This window comes from Gavia stellata, chromosome 4, assembly GCF_030936135.1.
Source record: "Gavia stellata isolate bGavSte3 chromosome 4, bGavSte3.hap2, whole genome shotgun sequence".
Classification (NCBI taxonomy): Eukaryota; Metazoa; Chordata; class Aves; order Gaviiformes; family Gaviidae; genus Gavia; species Gavia stellata.
In genome coordinates this window covers 85,648,487-85,671,158 of record NC_082597.1, presented here as the reverse complement: position 1 = coordinate 85,671,158, position 22,672 = coordinate 85,648,487, and the positions used below count along the sequence as shown (strand labels likewise).

At 49.0% G+C, this 22,672-nt stretch overlaps 1 protein-coding gene across 1 annotated transcript in view; it reads left to right on the top strand.

Annotated features, from left to right (window-relative positions):
* LOC132316920 (hydrocephalus-inducing protein homolog) overlaps nt 1-20,839 on the top strand; it is a 60,807-nt gene extending 39,968 nt beyond the window's left edge. The window contains exons 9-15 of the mRNA XM_059816736.1: nt 3,906-4,005; nt 8,503-8,621; nt 10,660-10,883; nt 15,309-15,376; nt 17,353-17,588; nt 18,427-18,527; nt 20,797-20,839. Coding sequence (XP_059672719.1) covers nt 3,906-4,005; nt 8,503-8,621; nt 10,660-10,883; nt 15,309-15,376; nt 17,353-17,588; nt 18,427-18,527; nt 20,797-20,839 — 891 coding nt within the window. The remainder of the gene's footprint in view (nt 1-3,905; nt 4,006-8,502; nt 8,622-10,659; nt 10,884-15,308; nt 15,377-17,352; nt 17,589-18,426; nt 18,528-20,796) is intronic.
* Nucleotides 20,840-22,672: the final 1,833 nt, after the last annotated feature.

Genomic DNA, 22,672 nt, shown 5'->3' with positions numbered 1-22,672 from the left:
ATGCAACTCTGACTTTCTGAGTGCATCTCGAATTTGGTTTAATTTATTTTTGCAAATACCCATGCTATGTCAGCAGAAGCAGCTGTGATAGAAGCCCAGGCGGCTACCAAAGGAGAAGGTCCTTGCTTTTTGCTGCACCCTCCGCAGCACAGCTTAGCTGTAAGTCACATTGCAGACCCGTGGGTGCTGACTCCTTGGAAATGGAAACCAGAGGAAAGGGAGGGCAAGGATTTGTTACCATTGCGCTGACCTTGACAAGTCCTACCTGTCCTGTGACTGCTTGGTAGTGACTCCTCAGTGCCATGTGTTAGCTCTGAGCTGATGGAAGTGGTCTTCAAGATGTCCAGGTTATGAAGCTGCTCGTGTTGTTGATCCAGAGGCTGGGCTGGGAGGTAACTGTGTTGTTTGTTCCTGCAAATCTCCACCTCAGCTGGGGAACCAAGCTGGTCCCCATCCAAATGAAAGGTTACTACAGAGCACTTCAGTTTTTGGCAGAAGACACTATCTCCAGGGGTTCAGTTATTTATGGGAAGAGGCAGATGTTTGCTTTGGCACTGCCTTTCTCCTAAGTGCCCTGAACTAGCAGGGTGCGCTTTGGGTGTCATTTCGGTACTTCTCTTGCCAGCTCTGCCTTTGGTTTTCTGTCCGCTTTGAGCAGCGATTTCCATTCCGTGGATCGCCTTCCCCCTCTGCAAAAGAAAGTAGGGGATTTGGCCAACAGTTGGTCATCCCCAGCTGTTCAAGACCCGCTTTTTCTTATTCAGGCTGGTGGATATCTAGTGGATTCTCATTATTTAGGGCCTGGGGGGGGGTGGGGGGGGTGGGGGTGGGGAATAAGATCTGCAAGTATTTACGATTGGGCTCTTGCATAGACATCACTTCTGGAGCTGTGAGTCATGGTGTGTTATCCCCTCCTGTATCACGTTGCTTTACGCTGTAGCAAAGCCAGGGTAAGACAGCTGGAGTTTTTTTGCTGTATCACCATACAGCCACTGTCTGTATTTTCTGCCACCTGCCAGTTGCAGCCTGACTGAGACTGACATGAAGCCAGAAGCGTTGCAATATCCTGTTCGCTGCACTATATGTTTTATTTCTGTCCTGGTTAGCATCCATGGTAGATTTTCGTGCTCTGACTCAACTGCCATCCTATAGAGAACATGCTAGCCCAGGCAGACCGCTGGCTCCTGAGGCGTCCCGAGGCTCTTATGCATGTAGCATCAGCCTGCAAGGGTGGGTAGTGAAGCATATCCTTTTAACCAGCAGCTCTTTTCTTCCCTGTGGGGTAGCAGGAATGTGAGGAACCTCTTCAACAGCCTATTTTAATTTCCCAGGAGAAATAACTCACAGTATTTTTCTAGTTTGATAGTCTAACATACATCAGTAATGAAGGGAGAAATGACAGAAATTTCCCAGAATAGTTATGTCTTGAAAGACTTTGTTTTAGCTATGGTATAGTAGAATAAAGTGTAACTGATTATTTCTTCTTGCCCTCCACCTTTGGAGTCAAACGATCTGGCTTATAGCTTCACTGACAGGAGAGGGAAGCTATCTGTGGACGTACTGCCAAAAGTTTCCGCCCAAATACATTGGATCCTGCCGAATGGCGATTTTGTATCGGGAGACCAAGAGACTGAATCTATTAACTGCTGGTGCAGGTTTGCTTGGGAGTGGGGATATGAGCGCAAGGCTCCAGTAATGATGCGGCATTAGGATCGTTCCAGAGAGCTGTGCTGATGCATACAGAAGGCTGGGTTTTATTGCTAGTCCGGAGGTTTGTTTCCTCCTGGTGCCTTCGAGACGTCTCATCTGACTGTGCTTTGGGATCCAACAGCCCCTCAGATGTATGGAGATCTGTCCCTTGTCAGGATCTTGGTGCATCACTGAATGGCTTCCTGGAGCGTGGCATGGCATCTTCCCCGGCAAGGGGGGTTTGTCTGTTTAGGTTGTAAAAGAAGACATGACATCGGTGCAAAGCTCTAGGCTCCGTCCCGCACTGGTTAATTATACAGTGTACAGAGAGATCCCGGCAGCATTGCAGCCATCACTGTGGTCTTGGTGGTATTGAGCAAATCATCCCACCAGGATCTCGGGCACTCCGAGTAACGCATGCAGGGACTCACTTCCACTCCCTCGCTGTTTGGAGATGTGCACTTGCAGTGTTCTCCCAGGTTCTTGCTGAAGCTGTGGTTTTTGGTGCAGTGGCAGTTCCCCATTTTGATATTCACTTTGGGCTATCTTGGGCCAGGATCAAATTCCAGAGTCGGATATATGCCCTGCCAGCACTGACCCAGCTCCGGTTCCCCTTCCGACAGCAACGGTGATGCAGGAATGGGAGGAGGCCAGGACAACTAAGGCTTTGTGTCACAACCAGGGTCTCATATCCCACATGGAGACCAGCAGGCAGACGGAGCAGATTGCAAAGCCCCGATATCGCCCTCCTGCCTTCTGTGCCCACTTGTCCGTAAGCAGAGGGAGCCTTGGACAGCGAGTCCTGGCTGGGGTAGCCAGCTCTCTGCCAGCCTTCATCTGCGAGCTGGTTTCAAAGATGAAGGTGGGCATGGTTTTCTCCCTGGGAGCTGATCTGAGATGTCCTGCTGGGTGCAAGGCCTGGCATGCAGCGGGAGGCAGGGTATCGCTGCTGGCTCTGCCAGCGTCCAGCTCCCTGGTGCCTGTTACAGATGTGTGTGCTACGGGGGGCAGGGGGACAGGGGTTAGGTGGGGGCAAGAGTTCAATGGGGACAGGTCCCATGGTGAAGAGAGAGAGAAAGGATATCGAAGCAGACTTGGTATTGCACAAGGCGGTTTCGTGGCAAGAGGCAGTGTCCCCTGAGAACAGGCTAAGTGTGGGCGTTGTTATCCCAAACCAGGTTAATCCAAAGCTGTGAAGACCCGAAAGGATTCCTCTGAGGGGCAGCCCTTGGTATGGAGCTCAGTGCCTGCAGAGAGCCCAGGGCATGTGCAGAGGCTGCTCTCTGGACTATGAAATAGCATGTAGTCGTGCACTCCTGGGGCTAGTACACCACCGGAGTGGTGTGAGGACTATCAAAGGTTTTTATGTTACTCTGGGGAGGAGGGGTATCCCTGTTGCCTGCCCTTGACACAAACCTCAGGTGTCCCGGGGTGGTGGAGAACCTGGGCAGTTCAGCTTCTGCACTCAAGGGGATATAGGCTTTGTAGCCCGAGGCTCCCTGTAGATGATCCAAGTTAGAAATATAAAGTTTATATCTCCCACATCTCTCCGGAACACTTGAGGGCATTCAGGCCATGAGGATTCAGCCCTTATTCCTTCCATATGTTGGAACCTCCTTGGAGAGCCTGGGGCTAATGGTGCTGCCCTGCCAGGGGAGCTCCTGGAAGGTTTCGCTGCCCTGAGAGGAGCATTGGAAGTCCCGCAGTAACCTGGGTGGACTCTGTGATGAGTGAAAGCCTTGCTGTGCCTCCGTTTCGGTGTGCTGTAAAATGGGGGAGTGGGATTTACTGCATTTTTTTATGAAGTTCTCTTTCTATTCCCTTCTCCCTGCTGTAGTCTCTTGTGATCTGAGCAGAAGTGTTCACGTAGCCATAGTGATACAGGGCTATACGGGAAGGTCTGCAGGAGAGAGGTCCTTTTTCCATAGACTGGCTAGCACCTTTGAAGAAATCCTGCTTGATTTGCTGGAGTTTGATTGCCAGTTTGGTTGCTTTGTCGTAGGCCTAATTTAACAAAATGCTTCTACCAGGTGCCAGTAAAGGTAAGGGGCTTAGTTTTTTGCAGCTGCTTCCAAACTCTCTTACAAATTTTGTTGACAAGTGTTGCTTGCTCCTTACTCCTCACTGATGCTCTAAATATAGGCTACAGGGCTGGGCTTGAAAACAAGACATGTAACGTTGGAAGATAAATGGTTTGCTGTCTGCTTCTGTTTTAGGAGGGAGATGTCTGGCCAAATTCTTCGGCTGAAATAAAGGTGACCTTTAAAGCCCGAGAAGCCAGAATCTATCAACAGACGGTCTACTGTGACATCTCAGGTACAGCTCCTTTCTCCTGCTTCTGTTACCCACGGTGAAAGCAAGGCACAAATAGTCTTCCAGCCCCCTCGGTTCTCGTGTAGTTGCTGGGAAGGGTGGGTGGTCAGCAGGTCAGGGCTGGCACATGCCTGCTGTCCCTGCGGTTTCCAGGTGGTCTCCTATCCGCGGCCAGCCCTCGGGATGTCTGGCTACGAGCTTGGATCACTGATCCCAGACAACCAAAGCAGTGAAGGGATAAGCTTTCATGCCATGGGTTTGCCAGCGTTTCCTCTGCTGTGAGGTGCCCGTGAATGCCAAAGAACGACACAGCAGAACAGCTTTTGTGGACGAGCACTAAGCCCCTATAGACCATTTACTTCCCAGATGAGTCTTTATTAAACGGATGCATCATCAGACTCCTGAGGCAGCAGGAGCTGAGTTACAAATGTGCTCCCAGACCCTGGATCACCTCCCGCTCCCCAGATGCTGCCAGACCTCAGGTGACTGAGCCCTGCTGAGCGCGGGGTGTCTGCGAAAGGATCACTTCTGGCTAGTCCACGCTTCTCTCCCTGCGTGGGAATTGTCACCTCGTGGCTCGGAGTCTATGGTGCATACGGGTACCATTGCACAGGCCTTGCTGTACTCAGCAGGGTGAACGCCTTCCCTGGAAATTGGAGTCCAAGCAGTCTGCTAGACAAGCTTTATGCTCATCCTGTCTTACAGAAGTGCTGTCAGGTCTTCTTCTGGGGGCAGTTGTTGTTGACCCACCCGAGTTATACCATCTTTGCCCTTTAGAGGTGATCCCTTTGCTGTGTTAGCACGGTGCAGGGAATGCTTGCAGCAGGCTGCGTGGTTCGGGTTACCTTGTCCTTCCTCTGTGTCTCTGCACGGTGCTGCTTAAGGTGTTTTTTGAGTGGGACACAGCTGTCAGATTTCCCTCCAGGGAACATGATGGTTTTCCCCATGGAAGAGGAAGAGGTGCGAGGCCCGTGGCCCTCCAGCATCCAGGCTCCCGTTTTGGAGGGTGCTGAAATCTCTAACCCAGCTGCTTTGTTGCTTTCCTTACTACTCCAAGCTGACAGACACAAATGTCATGAAACAGCTTTTTATTTATACAGTAATTGCGCAGGGTTTACTTGGCAAATGCCGCCTACAGTAATTACAGAGGGCTTGCGTTAACAAACTGTCTTCCTGCCCACCAGCTGCAGTTGTTAGAGCTGTGGAAGGCAAGGATTGATTTAAGAAGTTGCTGCCAAGGGATTCCTTGCTCAGTGCTGTGCTCCTGGCTCTGGGATTCTTGCTCTGGTGATGGGGGGCTGTCTATCACTTTGCTGTAGGGATCTCCAGGGGTTGTGCCAGGAGAGCTTTTTCGTTGCAGAGAAATGGGAAAACTACTTGCATGCAAGCCTTGAGCTGGTCTGGGAGTTACAGGAAACGGAGCTGGGCAAATGATGTGTGTTTAGAAAGAGGGGCCTGCTTTTGAAAGACCCTGATGGGCCCTCCGGAGAGCTAAACTCTTCCACTGGCTCCTTGGAAAAGGATGTTGAGGAGGTCATTTAAATGATGCACCTACCCCCCATCCCTGACAAAACAGAGCTGCTCCACTGTGTCGTCAGGATGGAAGCTGTGCCAGAGTCAAGGTCCCTGGGTGCGAAAAGACTTTAAAGAGGAAAACAATGAACTTTAACTAGGGAGTCAATTAATCTTGCTTCTTGGTTCCTCTAAGAAGCATGACTGCCTTCCTCGTACAGCGGCGTGCCAGTCACACATCCCTTTGGAGCGTGACGTGCAGATGGTGTGCCTGCCCCTCGCAGGGAATATTTGGAAGCTTTCCTCCAGTGTAGCGCTGTGAATTGTGCAGCTGGATCTCATGCCCCACTGGAAAGGGGCTTTGCTGGCCTCCACTTTTTTGCAGGTGCCTCCATAAATTGCTTAGCAGATGCTTCTGGATCAGGTCATTTACGGAACTAATCAGCACTGGGCAACTTGCAAAGCTGGCAGTTAAGAAGTGGTTTGAAATTTGCTCTTGGCAAATATTTAAGCTCAAAATGAACTTTCTTAGTTATTCATGCAAATAAAGCTGGAGCTCGTGAGTGCTGGAAGGAAGCATATGGTGGGGGGCTGAGACACCTAAAATTCATTTTTCGGTTTGTCTGCGCACAGAACTGTATTGGGTTGCACCTTGCAAAACTCCTTTCTGAGCCACTCTTGCAGGGAGAAGCAAAATCCCAAATGACAATCACTCCCTTACCTTGTGAGAGATCTGTCCTGCATCACGTGAAACTATTTAGTGACATGGTCAGATGAGTATCACATTCAAAACCAGTCACAAAACATGGGAACGTTCTGTGAACAAGAAACTGAGTGTCATAAAGCAGCAGAAGTTAAGGACTTCGGCAACCAAGTCCTGTGCTGTTGGGCCACCTACACCCCTCTTGAAAGCAAGGCAGCAGTGCCAAATTGTACACCCTCCATGATGTGCCAAGGTATTATTCCTCCTGAGATCCAGATTCTCGTACGAGGTGTGGATTTGGGATTGAGGATGAGGAGGCTGTAGCTCCTCCATGCCCTTGGTTTGTGTGCTCTGGGACATGTTATGGTGGGAGCATGACATGGCCACAGGCCAGCTGTACCCAGGCCTTGGGCAAAGGCTGGATGCTCCTGAAAGCCCCAGCTCCTAGCAAAGAGGAGGATGTCCTCTCTTCTTTCTTCCTCTCAGCTCTCCTGAATGCTGCCTGTAGTTTAGTTTGCTGCTCCTCCTTTGGGAAAAGCCCACTCTGAGGTTCACCTGGAAGGAGGAAGAGCAAAATTTCAGGTATTTCCTAGAGTTTCAAGTTCAGTGTAGGGGTAGAAGAAAGGATGGTTTCCCTGGACCTTCTGGAGAGGATGAGGACCTACTGCAGAAGGGGAAGAACTGCCACTGATTTTTCCATCACAGTGGCCATGGGACGTGTGTCTCAGCAAGGTCATGGACAAAAGCTTGTCACTTGGCAATCTTTGCTGTTTCCCAAGAGCTTTCATGGCTTAGACCTAGAGTTTTTAAAATGAAGCCACATGTGATGCAAGATCGAGAATTCTTTTGACAGTGAGCACCCCATACTGCCTCTTCTACGTTGTCTGAGAAATAGAAATACACAGCCCTCTGTTAACGCCTGAGCTGTGGAACATAACTCTCATTGTTGCTGTCAGCTGGGCTTTGGCTGGATCCACGCTAAAAATGTTGAATTCAGCAAAAGCTCCCTAGCTCTTCCTTTCTGGCTTTGGACATTATCAAACATCCTCATCCCATGGTTGCAAGATCAAAAAGTCAGTAATCGTTGAAAAGGCTGTTCCAGGAAGGTTTTTTCAAGTTGTGATCTAGTTGCTGTGTTGCCACACCTGGGCTGCTCTTTCCAATAAAAAGTCATTTTGGACATTCTCGAATAGCTCTGCAGAAGACTTTTTTCTAAAAGCAACCTTCAATCCCTACTCTTCAATAAACGGTGAGCATTGCGCAAGGGGAACTTGAAGGAAAGAGGAATATTTTTGCACAAAAGCTACAGTGAAAGTTGTATACAACTTTTGGGGTGCTCTCTTCCTCCTTGTGCTACTTGCTTTCCATGCAGAGTAGAATGGGATGGCAGGGAGACCCAAGCTGAAATTCCAGCTAGGATTCAGGCACTTTGGGCTGCTCCGGTGGTTCAGAAGAGCCTTCAGACTGGAAGACCCTGCACTCTGTCGGCTTAGCAGACTTATGGATGAAAATGCACATCTTAAAGTTTAGCTATGAGCCTTGCGGTCTCGGTTGTCTTTGCAGCAAGGGATGCGTGTATTCGCGGTATATTTATGACTTATCTCATCTCAGTAGTGAGGAGGTTGGTTTTCCATAACTGCTCAGCGTGCTTCAGCTAAGGTGTCTTTACAAAGCTGAGCTCTGGTGTCGTGGTGGGAATAGGTGAGTGCTTCTCCTCTCTGGAGATCGTAAAGCCCTGTGTTATTTAGGCGCTGCTGCAGGAGGTGAGCCTTGGGGCACCCAAGTACGGAGCTGTATGTTGGGCACAGGCAGTGGCTGAGATGCTCTGCTTGCTCTAGGCAGCACTCGGATGTGCGTATGGCCGTTAGCAGGGAGCTTCGCCTTGCTTGGGCTCGTACTTCTCTGCTCTTGTGCTGTCGTCTCCAGTATAGATGGCGGATTTTTATCTTCAGTTCTGTTTCACGAGCTTTGTGCCTTCACTGAATGGATTTCAGAGCTTGTCTAAGTGCGCGGGAAAAAAATCAGAGATCACGTTTTAAACTCAGCATCGCTTTTTCAGGGTGTAAATTGTTCGCTAAATTAGAAACCAGCCCAAGGGGTTGGTGCGCAATTAGAAACCAGCCCAAGGGCATATCTCCTGAGGGCCGAGAAGGGTCCTGTATCTTCTCCTGGAGCATCTAGAGCAGGTCCCATCCATCCCGGAGTCAGGGACTAGCATTGAGGCAGGCTGGAAAATCCAGGACAACAGAGGGAATTACTGTACTGAAACGGCAATCTCTCCCCAGGCCGAGAGACCAGGCTGCCCCTGCGCATCAAGGGGGAAGGCATAGGGCCCCGGCTCCGCTTCAACTTTGACCAGCTGGACATCGGGAAGGTTTTCGTTGGATCAGCCCACAGCTATGAGGTGAGCAGGAGGGGTTCACAGTGGTTGGGCTGGATCCTCATGGCTCCCGGGGCAACGCTGAGCCTCGTGGACCTGTGGGATTTCTGGCAACTGAGGCAGTTGTGAGCAGGGAATATTTGACATACTAGTCAAATTTGGGGGGTTTCACACAATCTGGACACTTTTGATGGGGTCTGAAAGGTATATATGTTTAGGAAGTCCTAATCCCTGCTTTTTGGCAACCTCCATTTGAGGTCAGCTGGGAGACTTCATGCAAAAAAGCCCCTTGACACAGGAAAGCACCACTGGGTCAAGAAGATAAGTATCCAGAGGCTTTTGTTTCTGCCCTAGATGCAAAGCACCTTTGTACTCTGGCTCTTAAAAAGCAGCTGGAACAAATTTACTGTGTTTGAACTCAAGTCCCTTGCAAAGAGTTTTCAGTTAAGTGCATCCTACCGATTCCTGGGAGTCGGAGGGAAGCCGTGCAGCCTCCTGGCTCAGAGCTGTCCCCAGCAAAGAAATTGGGAGTGCTTCCCCTCGCTGACCAGTGCCTCACCACACTTCAGACTTGGTGCATCTCTGGCTCTATAAAGAGCAAAGCATTTTGGGAAATAAAGCAAAGGCACTTTCTATATATTTGCCTCCCCCCAATGGTGTCAAGTCTTCCAAAAAAAAAAAAAGAGCAAGCGCAAGAGGTAGAAAATGAGGCAATACATCATGCCAGACACTTTCAAAACCTTGACTGTGGCAGGGAAGGACACATTAAGGTGTTTTCTTACCAAAATTTTGTGCTGTCTGTGCATTTTTAATGCTGATACTTTATTGATTCTCTCTCTATCAATTTATTATTTTCATTACTTGAGAAAATGTGAATAAGTAGATCATGCTGTTAGTGCTTTCCTAAGCAGCTAGACTGGAGGTAAACCCCAGCTCAGTGTAGGATCCCTAAGTGCAATTTGTAACGAAGGTGTAAAACACATGAGAGGAGAGAGTAGTTTTCAAGTTACCATTGTGGAGTTTGAATACATAAATATTTTCAAAAGCAGCTGCAAAATTGAAAAACAAGGGATGTTTCTATGCTTCTGTCTCAGTTTTTCTGACAGGTTTTGCAAGGACAAAAATTAGAGAAAAGAAATTCAAAGCAGATAGCTAAGTCCATGGAAATGGCAGGATTTCACCCTGCAGCAATCAGAAACTCTACAGCTTTGCTGTAGGTTTGTTGGTGACTAACAGCGTGCCGGTACTCACAGGCAGATACAGGTGTTTCTTACCCAACATGAAAAGAGCTGACTCTCAACAAACGCTGCGGGATTGTGTCACTTGTTAGAGGCAGTAGATCTCTCGAGTGTTCAACAAAATACAGCTTGGTTCTAAATTTGCAGTTTATTCTAATAATGGTAAAATCTTAGGTTGTGGCTGTGAATTTTTAGGAAAGAGAAATTCTTTGGAATAGATGGAGCTGCTATGCACCTCATGCTCATCCTTTCCTGACATGTCTGTTTGAGCAAAGACTAAGAAAGTATCGCATTAAAGAAAAAATAAAAGAAACCTAAGTTGAAACCTAAATTCTAGGCTGTAGCAGAGTTGGGGAGCACTTGGTTGGTTATAGTGCTGGCCTGAGGTGCCTTCTACATGCAATAAACTTGTTGGCTGCAACAGAAGCTGAACGTGTTCTGCCCTTGGCAGGACCGGGCTCATCTGGAGCAGAAGCAGTTGTGTGATGATGCACTAGTAATGCTGCAACCGCCCTTCGCTGCTCTTAGGGATGGGTCTGAATCAACTCACTGATGCTGAGCACTGCAAGTCAAAGTGGACTGCTCTGTGTCAGTGGAATAAACGCAGCGTGACTCTGTTTAGATGAAGTTATCACTGCGTTGCATGAAAAAAACCCCAAAGGCAGAACTTGTCCTGTTGCATTTTCTTTGGCTTCTGGCAAGCAGCAGCACATGGCATCTTCTGCCTTTTACAAATGTTAATTGTTTAACGGGAAAACAAATCAGCCTTCAGTAAGAAAGGAAGATTCCTTATGTATTTCCATTTCGCTTTCTTGCTGCTGCAGGCGATCCTGTTTAACAGAGAAGCCATCAATGCTTCCTTCAACTTGGTCCCTCCAGCTACAGCTCTGGGCTCCTGCTTCACCTTTCTCCCCCAGGAGAGCACCATTTTGCCGGATGGGCTCCAGGTCATCCGGATCTCCTTCAGTTCCACCATCCTGGGGCAGTTCACTGAAGAGTTCAGTTTCAGTGTGAATGGATCCCCTGAGCCTGTGACCTTGACTATCAGGTGAGAAGAATTATAGGAGCTTGGTGGGCACATCTGTAGCTATCTCTGGGTAATCATCTCCCACCTACCTTGTTTTTTGATGGAGCAGAGAAAAAAGGGGTTGTCTAAGCTCTTAGTCTTGGCTCAGATCCTAGCACCCTCACACTAAGAGCCAAGGCTTTTTCACCTTGATTGCAGTTTAAACCTTGCAATTGCAGCAGCAAATAAAGTGTAATTGTCCACGAGAGGAACTCATAGAATGGTTTGGGTTGGAAGGGACCTTTTAAAGCTCATGTAGTCCAACCCCCCTGCAGCAAGCAGGGACATCTTCAACTAGATCAGGCTGCTCAGAGCCCCCTCCAACCTCACCTGGAACGTTTCCAGGGATGGGGCATCTACCACCTGTCTGGGCAACCTCTGCCAGTGTTTCACCATGCTCATTGTAAAAAAGTTCTTCCTTCTATCGAGTCTGAATCTGACCTCTTTTTAGTTTAAGACCATTGCCCCTTGTCCTATCACTACAGACCCTGCTAAAAAGTCTCTCCCCATCTTTCTTATAAGCCCCCTTGAAGTACTGGAAGGCTGCAATAAGGTCTCCCTGGAGCCTTCTCTTCTCCAACCTGAACAAGGCCAATTCTCCCAGCCTGTCCTCATGGGAGAGGTGCTCCATCCCTCTGATCATCTTCGTGGCCTCCTCTGGACCCGCTCGAAAAGGTCCATGTCCTTGTTGTGCTAAGGACCCCAGAGCTGGACCCAGTGCTGCAGGGGGGGTCTCACCAGAGCTGAGGGGCAGAATCACCTCCCTCGACCTGCTGGCCACCGATGACCATGCCTCCTCTGCTCTCAATACGCAGTTTAACTTTCGAAGTCTTGGGTTCCTCTGGGAAGCAGCTTTGCCTTCATGGTTGAGGCAGGGTGGCTCTGTAACTTTCCAGGACACTGTTTGCACCGAATTCAGGAGCAGCAGGTTCCTTTTGTGACCCTTTGACATCTCTGTGAGGACCCTGGGGCTTTAAGTGGCTACACATGCTGGAAAAAAGTTTGACAGGAAAGGTGTGGAGATGCCTGCTGCCCTGTGTGGGTACCCAGGAGCTGAAGTGACTCCTTCCTACAGGTAGCTCATTCCCCCTTGGGCCATGGCAGACAGTGTGATGGTATCAGCTTTGGGCAGTAGATGGTCTGGGATGTCCCACTGAACACCCAGCAAGGCCAGGAGGGCTTTGGAGAGGGGCCAGCCTGGGTGATTCTGCAGCCAGAAGCAGTGTTTTTGAAATCCTCTGTTAATAAGCCATACGAAACGGGTAGCAGCAGCCTCAATGTAATTTCTCATGCTAATGCATTGGGACAAGCTGTCCTCCCGGCTCTTGTGCAGTGAGTGCTATGGTACCTTCTTTCTGCAGCCAGAAAAGTGCTGATGCGGGAGACGGGAAGCTCTGCAGCAAGTACTGTCACAAGGACTTGGGCATCATCCCATGGGTTGGTGCCTTTGGAAAAGATAATCCTCACCGAGCAAAGGGGAGAAGGGGGCGGGGGGGGCAGGGGGAAGCTGATGATAGGAGAGGCCAAGCTCGCTTCTCAGGAGCACAGCAGCATGCAAACTTGTCCCAGCTAGTCTTAACCATGGGCTGGTGGGATAACGTGGTGTAGGCAGGGAAGCTGATGCTGGGTGCTCTGGAGCTTTGCGGCTGGCTGTGCCTCCTCGGCAGCCAGCCTCCCGGGCGGCTGCTGTGGGGAGGCACTAGATCAAGGTAGTAAAGAAACGAAAGGAGTCTGCAGTTGATTTTACCAGTAAGGTAAGGGAAATGGATAAAAAAGAACAACAAGGTTATTACTTTGCAAGAGAAGAGTGGTGAGTAGGTCTGTTGACCTCAGTAGAGAACCAATTATATTGGCTTTGTGTTTGGAGGGAAAGTGCTGCTTTTTTTGGAAATCAAGAGGGAACATTTCACAATCAAATAATTTATTCTTCTCTGTCCCTCCTCCAAATTGGTCACGGGATGTTATTGCATAAGCAGCTTTCTCCTTGAGCCAAGGGCAGGTTTCACTTTTAAAGATGTGCTTATCACAGGTAGAATACATTTTTTTCTTGGGTAGGGCCCACTGCCTCTGCCCCGCAATGGCCTTGCTCCTGGGGCAGGAAAGAGCTGTCAGCAGGATAGTTGTCTTCTGGCTTCCCCACAACCAGATGAAGTGGTCCTTTTTTCCCCACTGATGCCCTGGCTCCCAGTGCCCAGCACGTCCTCCCCTTCTCTGTGGCCGCTCTGCCCCGTTCTGCCAACACGGCCCTGAGCTCAGTGCAGACTTCATCACAGAATCACTAAGGTTGGAAAAGACCTGTAAGATCATCAACCCAACACCACCATGCCCACTAAACCACGTCCGTCTCAGTGAAAGAGGATTGCTGGTCCTTTTTTATTTATTTCTTCCCCATCCTTGTATTCCTCCTTGCTGGCTGGTGGCTCCTGTGCAGCCCATCTGAGGGTACCCCAGCATCCCCGCCTGCTCCCGTACAGCTGTCCCTCAGCAGTAATTCCCATTGCAGTCCACTCTTCTGACATGTCATCTGCCTCCTTGATTTCTGCCTTGCCTTTGTTTCAAGGATCCCTATTCAGTCCTTATCTCCAGCCCCACAAGTCAAGCTGTTTGTTTTTCAAAAGCCTTTGAGATGTCCACCCACCAGGTCAAGCTGAGCCTCCCTCGTCGGGAGGTTTTAAGCACTGGATTTAGTCCTCCATGGAGAAAAACTCCCAGTTCTTTTGAATGGAGGTGAGCTGGCTGGTGGGACACCGGGCTGCAAAGGAAGGAATGGGGATGAGTGTTCAAGTGGTTCCTCTCCCACCTTGTGTTATCCTTCATGCTCTGCAAGGACCCTGATCTCCCTTCACAAGTGCGTTATTTAATGCTACTGTAAAACGCGGTAGTTGCCAAAACCACTGCCTTTTCCCCCGTTTTCTCACAAGCTGTACTATTATCAGCTGTGGTGCATGGGGCTCCAGGCTGGCTCCTTGCCCAAGCCTTCTGGCAGTCATTCAGGTTAACTTCCTTGAGCCCAGATACGGCGCACTCAGCAGAAATGGCAATCATTTCTCTGCTTGCCTGGCAAGGCTCATCCTTGGCAGTTTCCCAGCGTGATCCCCAGTCATGGTTGGTTTGGAGGTGGTTTTCCATCGTCTCGTGGCAAGCGCTGTGGCAGAAAGCATGCCTGCTCCCTTTGCTGTGTCCAAAGCAAGGTGTTAGGGCTTGGGCGGTTAGGTCTGGTTATGTGAGGTCCTTGGAGAGGGAACTTCATCATCATCATCAGGGATTTGCTCCCTGACTTAGTCTCAGGAACTGCTTCAGCTCCAAGAATCGAGAATTAGTATTGGATTGAAACTCCTGAAAGTCAGTTTTTGAGTGCTTTTTAACTATGCAATCAGAAGATGCCCAAACCATAGGTGATTCTTCTTGGGAAGGAACCCAACCTTACAAGGTCCTGAATGCTTGTTTCTTTGGTGTTTAGAAAGGGATGCTGGAAATGGGACACCACGGATGAACGCAGGTCCCTCCTGCGGGATGCTGGGGTCTGTTGATGTGCCGAACAGACCCAGTGGCAGTCCTGTGATTAAAACTAGAAGGCAGCGTTCACTGTGGTCCTTGATTTTTAACTAAGAGGCAGAGCTGGCATTAATTGGCATCAGCCATGAAATAAATTAATGACTGTTGTGCAGCTCCAAGTGCTGATTTCGGTGGATTTTGGTGAGTTTTTGGAGTTTGGAGCCTGGCTGCTGAATTTAAGGATGGGTATGGTGGCTTCAGGACATCCATGTTTGGTGGTTGGACACGTGTGTTGCTCTTGGATGTGTCAGCTGGTGCACTGGTGACAAGCTGATCCTTTCCCCCAAGATTCAACTGTCCGCTGTGTAGAACTGTTGTTGCTCTTGTGTCAATGGGTGTCTGGGAGCTCCCCTGGCTTCATGCCTCCAAATCCTGCATGCCTAATGATTGCATGGATCAAGATGCTCTGAGGACAAGATGTTCATATACTCCATGGGAACACCAGTTCCAGCAAAGAAATACCAAAGCAGAGAACCTGCAGCTGGCAAAGCTAGTACAATGGGTCCACTTTTGCGTGGAGACCTCTGTGTCAGCACGTTACAGATGGGGAAACTGAGGCACGGAGCCATCACTTGTTCAGGGTCCTTCATCAGGCCAGCAGCAACTTGGGGGCATACCCTGCCTGACAAGGTGCCTTAAGGCACATCAGCAGCTATCAGCTGCTGACCACTTTGCTTTGGCTGTCTCCTGTCCACATGGAAGCCATGCTGAGCAGAAGGGCGACGGGTTGATTTGAAACCCACTGTGGTTCTGAGACCAGCGTTTATCCTTCCGGGCGGTAATGAAAGCTGAACACTTTGCATTTCTCTTTAACCAAACCAATGCCTTCTCTGCCTGTCTTTGTTCTCACAGGGGCTGTGTCATCGGACCGACTTTTCATTTCAGTGTACCTTCCCTCCGCTTCGGTGACATGTCCTTCAGTGAGTGTGCCCTGGGCTTGGACCATAGGATGAGAGGTCTGTGCATTACCAAAACAGAGCACTTCACATAAGAGCATGTCACTTGTGTTCCTCCATAGCAGCCTTCAAGGTGTTAAAACCAGGGCTGCTGGTGGCTTAGGCAGTGTTGTGCCATCATGAGGTCAGATAGGACCAAAGGAACAGAAAGTCAGTATTTTCTGATGTCCCTCATAGTCTGTTCAGCCCCAAGCTCCCAATGCTTGGCAGCAGAATGGCTGTGAAAGTCCTTGTCCCAGAAGGGCCCGGGGGATGGGACTGCAGGAGAAGGGATTTGAAGCCACATGCTAGCCTGTAGCTGCTCTGGGTCAATGTGCGTGTTGCAAGGCAAGGACACCATTTTCCCACCTGAACTTTAGTGTGAGATGTTAATTAGTGCTGTGAGGGCACCTAATTCTCACCTCCCAGGTAATATGCCCAAGCAATATCTCGGCATCGGGCACTGATGTCCTCTGAGATCTGGGCTCCTCCTTCCCTGCCGAAAGCCCAGCTCTGCTGATGGAGCTGGTGGCTGAGCATCCAGAGCGTCTCCATTAAAATGCAGATTCTGGTTCTCTATCTCTGTCTCACAAAAGGCTTTTTACTGAGATGCAATAAAGTTGAAATGTGAAATCAATTGTGGATTGATTGAAGGGCCATTTTCATTCTGCACCCAGGATGCCTCTGTGTTTTCATGCTGTTCATGGACTTTCTAAGAAAACTCATTACCTTCCCTGAGCTGCTTCCTCCCCTCCCTACAGCACCACTCTGCCACTTCTTTATTTCCTTTTGAATAAATAAAACAAGAAACGCACCAGGTGGATATACGGTTATGTAATAGGAGATTCATCCTTTTAATCTGATTTCGTTAATAAGGCCTTTTGAGCTGAAGGCAGCTACTGTATTTTTGCTTCTTTTAGCTCTGCTGCTGACTGTTGTCTGCATCTGGAGACTTCGGTCTCCTTTGGGATTGTGAAGTCTGTTTGTCCTTTTTGTTGGCTGGAGTAATTGCTGGAGGTGGGCAGTGGTCACTGTCGATGGGCATGGATGAACTACCTGCTGTGTCTGCAGTTGGTTTTCCTCCCCACCTGCCTTCAAGTAGCACTTGGTAAGCAGGCCATGGGAGATGTCTCCTTCTCACAGAGCTGGCCAGCCAAGCCAGATGTCCACTCCATAGCAGGTTGTGGGCTGATGTCCTGTCTCTGCAGCACATTCCCACCAGGTGTGGTTGTATCACTGCTTTTCCATTATGAAAAGCAAGTATCCAAGCTAAAGTGATATAAACCCTTGCGGGCAGTAACCAAAGCCAGTGTGCAGCGTGGATGTGATGTCCCCGTTTGTTAGGTAAGGCGAGACATGGTTCCTGCTAATTTCTAAGCAAGCATCAGGCTTGCCTCCTGTGAAGTGGGCTGCAAGTTGTCACGAGCTGAGTCTGGTTACCCCAAAAGAGGAGATGCCTTAAGGATGCTGCCTAGAGAAACTGCATTAGAGTGCTTTGCATCGTGCTGTGGTACCCAACTGCATCCATCCTTTCTCTTACTGGAGCTTCTCCTTGATGACAATACACTGCTTTTATGTATTGAAAACTGTGGGAGTGTTCACGAAGTTAACAGGGAATTTTATGGACTGAATTTTCAGAATCAATGGTCTGTCTGGATGCACGCTCATAAGCGAGAAATAATTAGTGCTGCTTTTGGGGCATGTGAGAACAGTCCTCAGTTAGAGAAAGATGAAATTCTGGTGTTCGGCATCATTAAGAGTGGGCATTGCTGAGGAAGCAATCTCTGATCAGCATAAAAGGGAGCTTAAGTGATGACTAATTCCTTGCTTATCTTCTCAATTAGCTCTAATTCAGACTGAAAAGAGCTAACCTCCAGGTGCAGTTTTATCATAACAGGATATTCACACCAGGAATCACGGGATAATTGGCGCATAAATTCATATTTGTGTCTTTTTCCTAGGCTTCCCTCGCACCTTGGCATGTCACCTCACTAACACCTCCTTGGTGCCCATGACTTTCACCCTTCGCATTCCTGGGGATGGCTCAGGAGAGCCCAGCGTTACCAGTTTTGTTCAAATGTCAGACAACGCTCCCCCATCCTGGAGAAGGGGAGCCCAAGGTTACGTCAAGCCAACCGAATTTACCATAACACTGTGCAGAGGGACCATCCGCTCCCAGGGGGTCATGGATATCGAGGTATGGGAAGAGTCCGGCCATACATGCTTCAGCAGGTGGAGCTGAAGCTTCACTGATGTATGAGAGGGCTTTAGTGCTGCTAGCATAATGCGAGTAAGATATATGCATTAGCGTTAGCCTTTTGTTGGCTGGGTTACTCTGGGACGTTATGGAAGGAGCACCGTTTTGTTTCCAGAATCCTAAGCGGAAGGTCTTGTACCGTACAGTCAAGTTCAGAAGCCACTCCTGTGTTTTTGAGAGCTGCTTAGAGCGATTTCTTTGATTTAAAGTGGCAGAGGAAGAATGAGAACAGAAGGTGGCTGTTAAAAAGAGAGATGCCATTGTATAAAGCAGTTTGCCTTTCTTCCTGGTCTTATTTCTCCTGTCCTGTTGAGCAGAAGGAGCTGTATTCACTGCAGCGATGTCCAATGGGGACTGAAAAAGCTCTGGCAGCCGCGAACTGCACAGCATCTGCTGGGCCACGTTTTGCTCTCAGCTTCCCCCCCGTAAAGCTGAACTCATTCCGTTCAAGTCAACAGATTTCCTCTGGATTTATGCTATTGTAGTCAAGATTACAAATTGGTCCCTTAATTTTAATACAGTGGTGAGTAGAGCATTAGTCTAATTGTGCTTTAATTTAGCTTGCATATACCCTGATAACTGCACGGTGTATTTAACAAAGCAGATATTGTCAGAAGACTTCTATTACTGCCAGAGCCTGTGCTCTGTACATGGACCAGCAGAAGAATTAGGGCAAAATCCTCCTTTTCCTTACTGTGGAAGGAGAACCGGAGAACACCACACATGGACAATGGCTTTTGGGAGCGATGAAGTATTTGATGGTCTTCTCTTCCGCCAGGTCACCCTGTGTTCCAACACTGTGAAGAGATACGAGCTGGCACTGGTGGTGGACGTGGACGGTGTTGGTAAGGAGGTGTTGGCATTGCCTCTCACAGCCAGGTATCGACTGAGCCCAGAGTGTCGTGGTGAATGGAGTCAAATCCAGTTGGTGGCCGGTCACAAGCGGAGTCCCCCAGGGCTCAGTTTTGGGGCTGGTCTTTTTTAATATATTTATTAATGATCTGGATGAGGGGATTGAGTGCTCCCTCAGCAAGTTTGCAGACGACACCAAGTTGGGCGGGAGTGTTGATCTGCTGGAGGGTAGGAAGGCTCTGCAGAGGGATCTGGACAGGCTGGATCGATGGGCCGAGGCCAATTGGATGCGGTTCAACAAGGCCAAGTGCTGGGTCCTGCACTTGGGTCACAACAACCCCATGCAACGCTGCAGGCTTGGGGACGAGTGGCTGGAAAGCTGCCCCGCAGAAAAGGACCTGGGGGTGTTGATCGACAGCCGGCTAAATGTGAGCCAGCAGTGTGCCCAGGTGGCCAAGGAGGCCAATGGCATCCTGGCCTGTATTAGAAAGAGTGTGGCCAGCAGGAGTGGGGAGGTGATGGTGCCCCTGTACTCGGTGCTGGTGAGGCCGCACCTCGAATCCTGTGTTCAGTTTTGGGCCCCTCACTCCAAGAAGGACATTGAGGTGCTGGAGCGTGTCCAGAGAAGGGCGATGAAGCTGTTGAGGGGTCTGGAGCACAAGTCTGATGAAGAGCGGCTGAGGGAGCTGGGGTTGTTCAGTCTGGAGAAGAGGAGGCTGAGGGGAGACCTTACTGCTCTCTCCAGCTACCTGAAAGGAGGTTGCAGAGAGGTGGGTGTTGGTCCTTCTCCCAAGTGACTAGCGACAGGACAAGAGGAAATGACCTCAAGTTGTTCCAAGGGATGTTTAGGCTGGATATTAGGAATAATTTCTTTCCTGAGAGAGTGGTGAAGCATTGGAACAGGCTGCCCAGGGAGGTGGTGGAGTCACCCTCACTGGAGGCGTTCAAGGAACATGTGGACGTGGCATTGTGGGACACGGTTTAGTGGGCATGGTGGTGTTAGTTGATGGTTGGACTTGATGATCTTACAGGTCTTTTCCAACCATAGTGCTTCTGTGATTCTGTGATATGGGATAAACATGTTTTCCAACATTAAAGAAATTACCATTCCTGGGGTGTAACAGTCAGGTATCTCAACTCCGTGTATCGCCCACCCGGGCCGTGCTGTGGGGTTATTACCGTGTTCTATGCATGTTCTGTGGCAGTGGGATGTGAAACTAAATACTCTAGAGGGACACAAAGAGGGGATTCCAACACCACACTTCAATCCCGCATGTTTTTCCAGTGTTAAATACGAATAGAACTTTCCATCGGAACATCCCCAAGCCAATCCCAGAGGAGCCGTGTATACAGCTGGCTTGCAATTATAATGGTCAGCAAACCTTACGACAGTTATTTGCGGCTCTGTCTCCAGGGGGGTTCCCTTTATAGGACAATGCATATGTGGGATGCCACCTGAGGGAATGTAGGAGCTATTGGTGGTGGTACAAGGTGAATCTTGATTTTGCCACCCTTTTGATGCATATCCCCAACAGGTGCACATATCTCTGGTCAGGGTCCTGAGCCTACTAATAAACCATGTTTCAGGAGGATCTCCAGGTCCAGTGTCACATGTCATCACCTTGGTACAGTTAAAAAGAGGACTGGGTGGCCCCCTAATGGGTGGTTTGAATTGAGGGTCTTGGGGTGGTTGCATTATAGTAGATCCAGACCAGGCCCAGATCAGATTAGTTCTGTCTTTTGGAGATCTTTATGTTCTCTTGGGGAGTTGTATGCGCCAACTTGGTTCCCACTTTGTGGTATAGTTGGCTTCAAAGGGATCAGGATTCCGGAGAATGGAGCATCAGATCCTACAGATAAGGTCTACATGGATACTGACCATTATTGTTTTCAAAATTAGTATTACTGCTAGACAAATTGCCACATCATAACAAAGGGTTTGATCCTTCTATTGGAGACAGGACTGTTACATTAAACAAAGACCTGGGAACATCACAGAGCAGATTCATTAATGTGGCATTCCTAGACAAATTAGGAGGCTCCTTCCATGTTTCATAGATGTGACCTCCCATCAGTGGCTTACCCCTTCCATTGTACCTTGCTATTAGGGTTTACAGTCGTCCAGTTCTTTGCCAAAAATGTAACAGAGGTGGCATTAGTCATGTTCAAAATAAAACTCAAATTCACCGGCATCATGAAAAATCTCAGCCCCTCTTCAGCTGCTCGGGGTAAAGTAATACATACTCCTTGATCCGGTTGCCCCCATATTCTCATAAAACCCTTTATCATTTCCCAGGCAAGGTTTGCGGCTTCATCTCCCCAGCCGCTTGTGGCAGTAAGGGAGAGGAAAAGGATCCCCCAAACCAACGTTCGTGGTGCCAATATATACATTCTGCAAAGATCAGCGAGCCAGCAGCTACAGTTAGTGCAGTTATTAGCCTGTCGATCTACGCCGGCTGCAAATGCTGACAATCACTGTTCATTATAGGTTTGATCGTAGGTGTTCTCTAACCTTCTGCGATATTTCCTCCTAAAAGAGAACAGAAAAAAACCCAGAAACCCCAGTCCGACGAGAACCAGTTTTAAAAGGAAGGGATAACGCACCGAGTGTCAATTTTATGCTCCTCTCTATGGGCATCGGTGGCTGTGCAGGCATACAGGTTAAGGGGAGCTTCCCAAACCAGGGCCCCTTAAATCGATCAAGTCCCTATGCGGTGGATTGGAGAGGGTGTTTGGCTCCGGCTTTTCCTCAGGATAGGAGGGAGCCATTGGCTTTCCTGGAGTCCTTTCCATGTCCTGATTAATGCCTCCAGGTTAGGCACGGGCAATTTGTCCATGACCCCCTCGGAATCCTTTTTGAAGTGCCTTCGGCCCACAGAGCATGCCTCCTATCATCCCGAGTGTTCGGCATCCTTCTTTGATGGGTTTGGGAACAGGGGCCTGTGGGATGCTGCTGTTTCCGTTCCCCTTGTCCCTCCACCCTTCAGAGGTTTCCCTGAGACTTAGTCCCTCCTGTGTTCATAAACCTCATTCTCCGTCCATAATTGAGTGACTCCTGGGCAACTCCTCAGACAACATTATGCGATCCCTGTCCATAAGCGAGACTCTCCACACATATTCTGTCTCTGTTTCTCCTGATTCTCTTGAATATTTCTCCTGAATTTTTGCTACATGAGTTGGGGAATAAGGAACAGTGCGGGTCGTTATTTCCGGTTCCTCATCAGCATCGTGTTGCGTTAAAAGGAATGTAGTTTCAAAATTTGTCTGTCAGAGTCCCGGGAGTTTGACTGATGCGTTTATCAGAGCCCCAGCAAAAGGACTTGCACTGAGCAGGTGCACAGAAATCAAGATTAGTTATTTTATTGAAAGCAACAGAAACAGATTCGAGATTGCTGTTGATAAATTCACTAACTGCAATAGTGCTACTAATTAAGTTTAGTCTTGCTAGCAAACTTGACAGTAATACAGGAACCTGGGGATAACTGTCACCCAGAGGGTGAGAGGCGCAGCGTGTACCCAGAGAGGCGTCCCTCCCCCAGGAAGACTGTCGACTGGTCTGTCAGGTATTGAGGTTCTTCTCTCCCACTTCAACAACGTTTTTCTCCATCTTTCATCCCCAAAAACTACGAGGTTACCCCCATATGTGACGTGTAGCATGATGTGGGTGGAGAGACGAGTGCTATAGTCATATATGTTTAGCATGATCTCTGTAATCTTCATTAGCATATGCAGGGGTGTGAGTTGTAATATGCATTTCACCGGTAATGAGGCAAAGGTCAGTTATCAAACACAAAGCCTTTTGAAGAAACAAAGGACCCCTCAGATTCCTGTTATTTTACTGTTTTTGCTGACCACAAGCAGGGCTGTCCTGTCTCCACAGGGCCCCCTCCTTACCTGCACCCTGTGTTAGCAGGCGGGTCTCCACTCCCCCGGGTCGCACAAGAGATGCCAAGGTCAGTCTTAACGGTTCTTGGTGCACAGGAATCCCACCTCATTATCCAAATTCCACACCCCACCGTTTATTTCTGTCTTTATAAGGGGCCTTGGGGCCGCTTCCTGGTCATCTCTAAGGTGCTTTTCTCTTGCACGTTCTAAATCGCCGAAGGGGTGGCATATGTCTGACTCCCTATCTTCCCCTACGACGCCATAAAACCCCTGGTTAAAGAATGAAA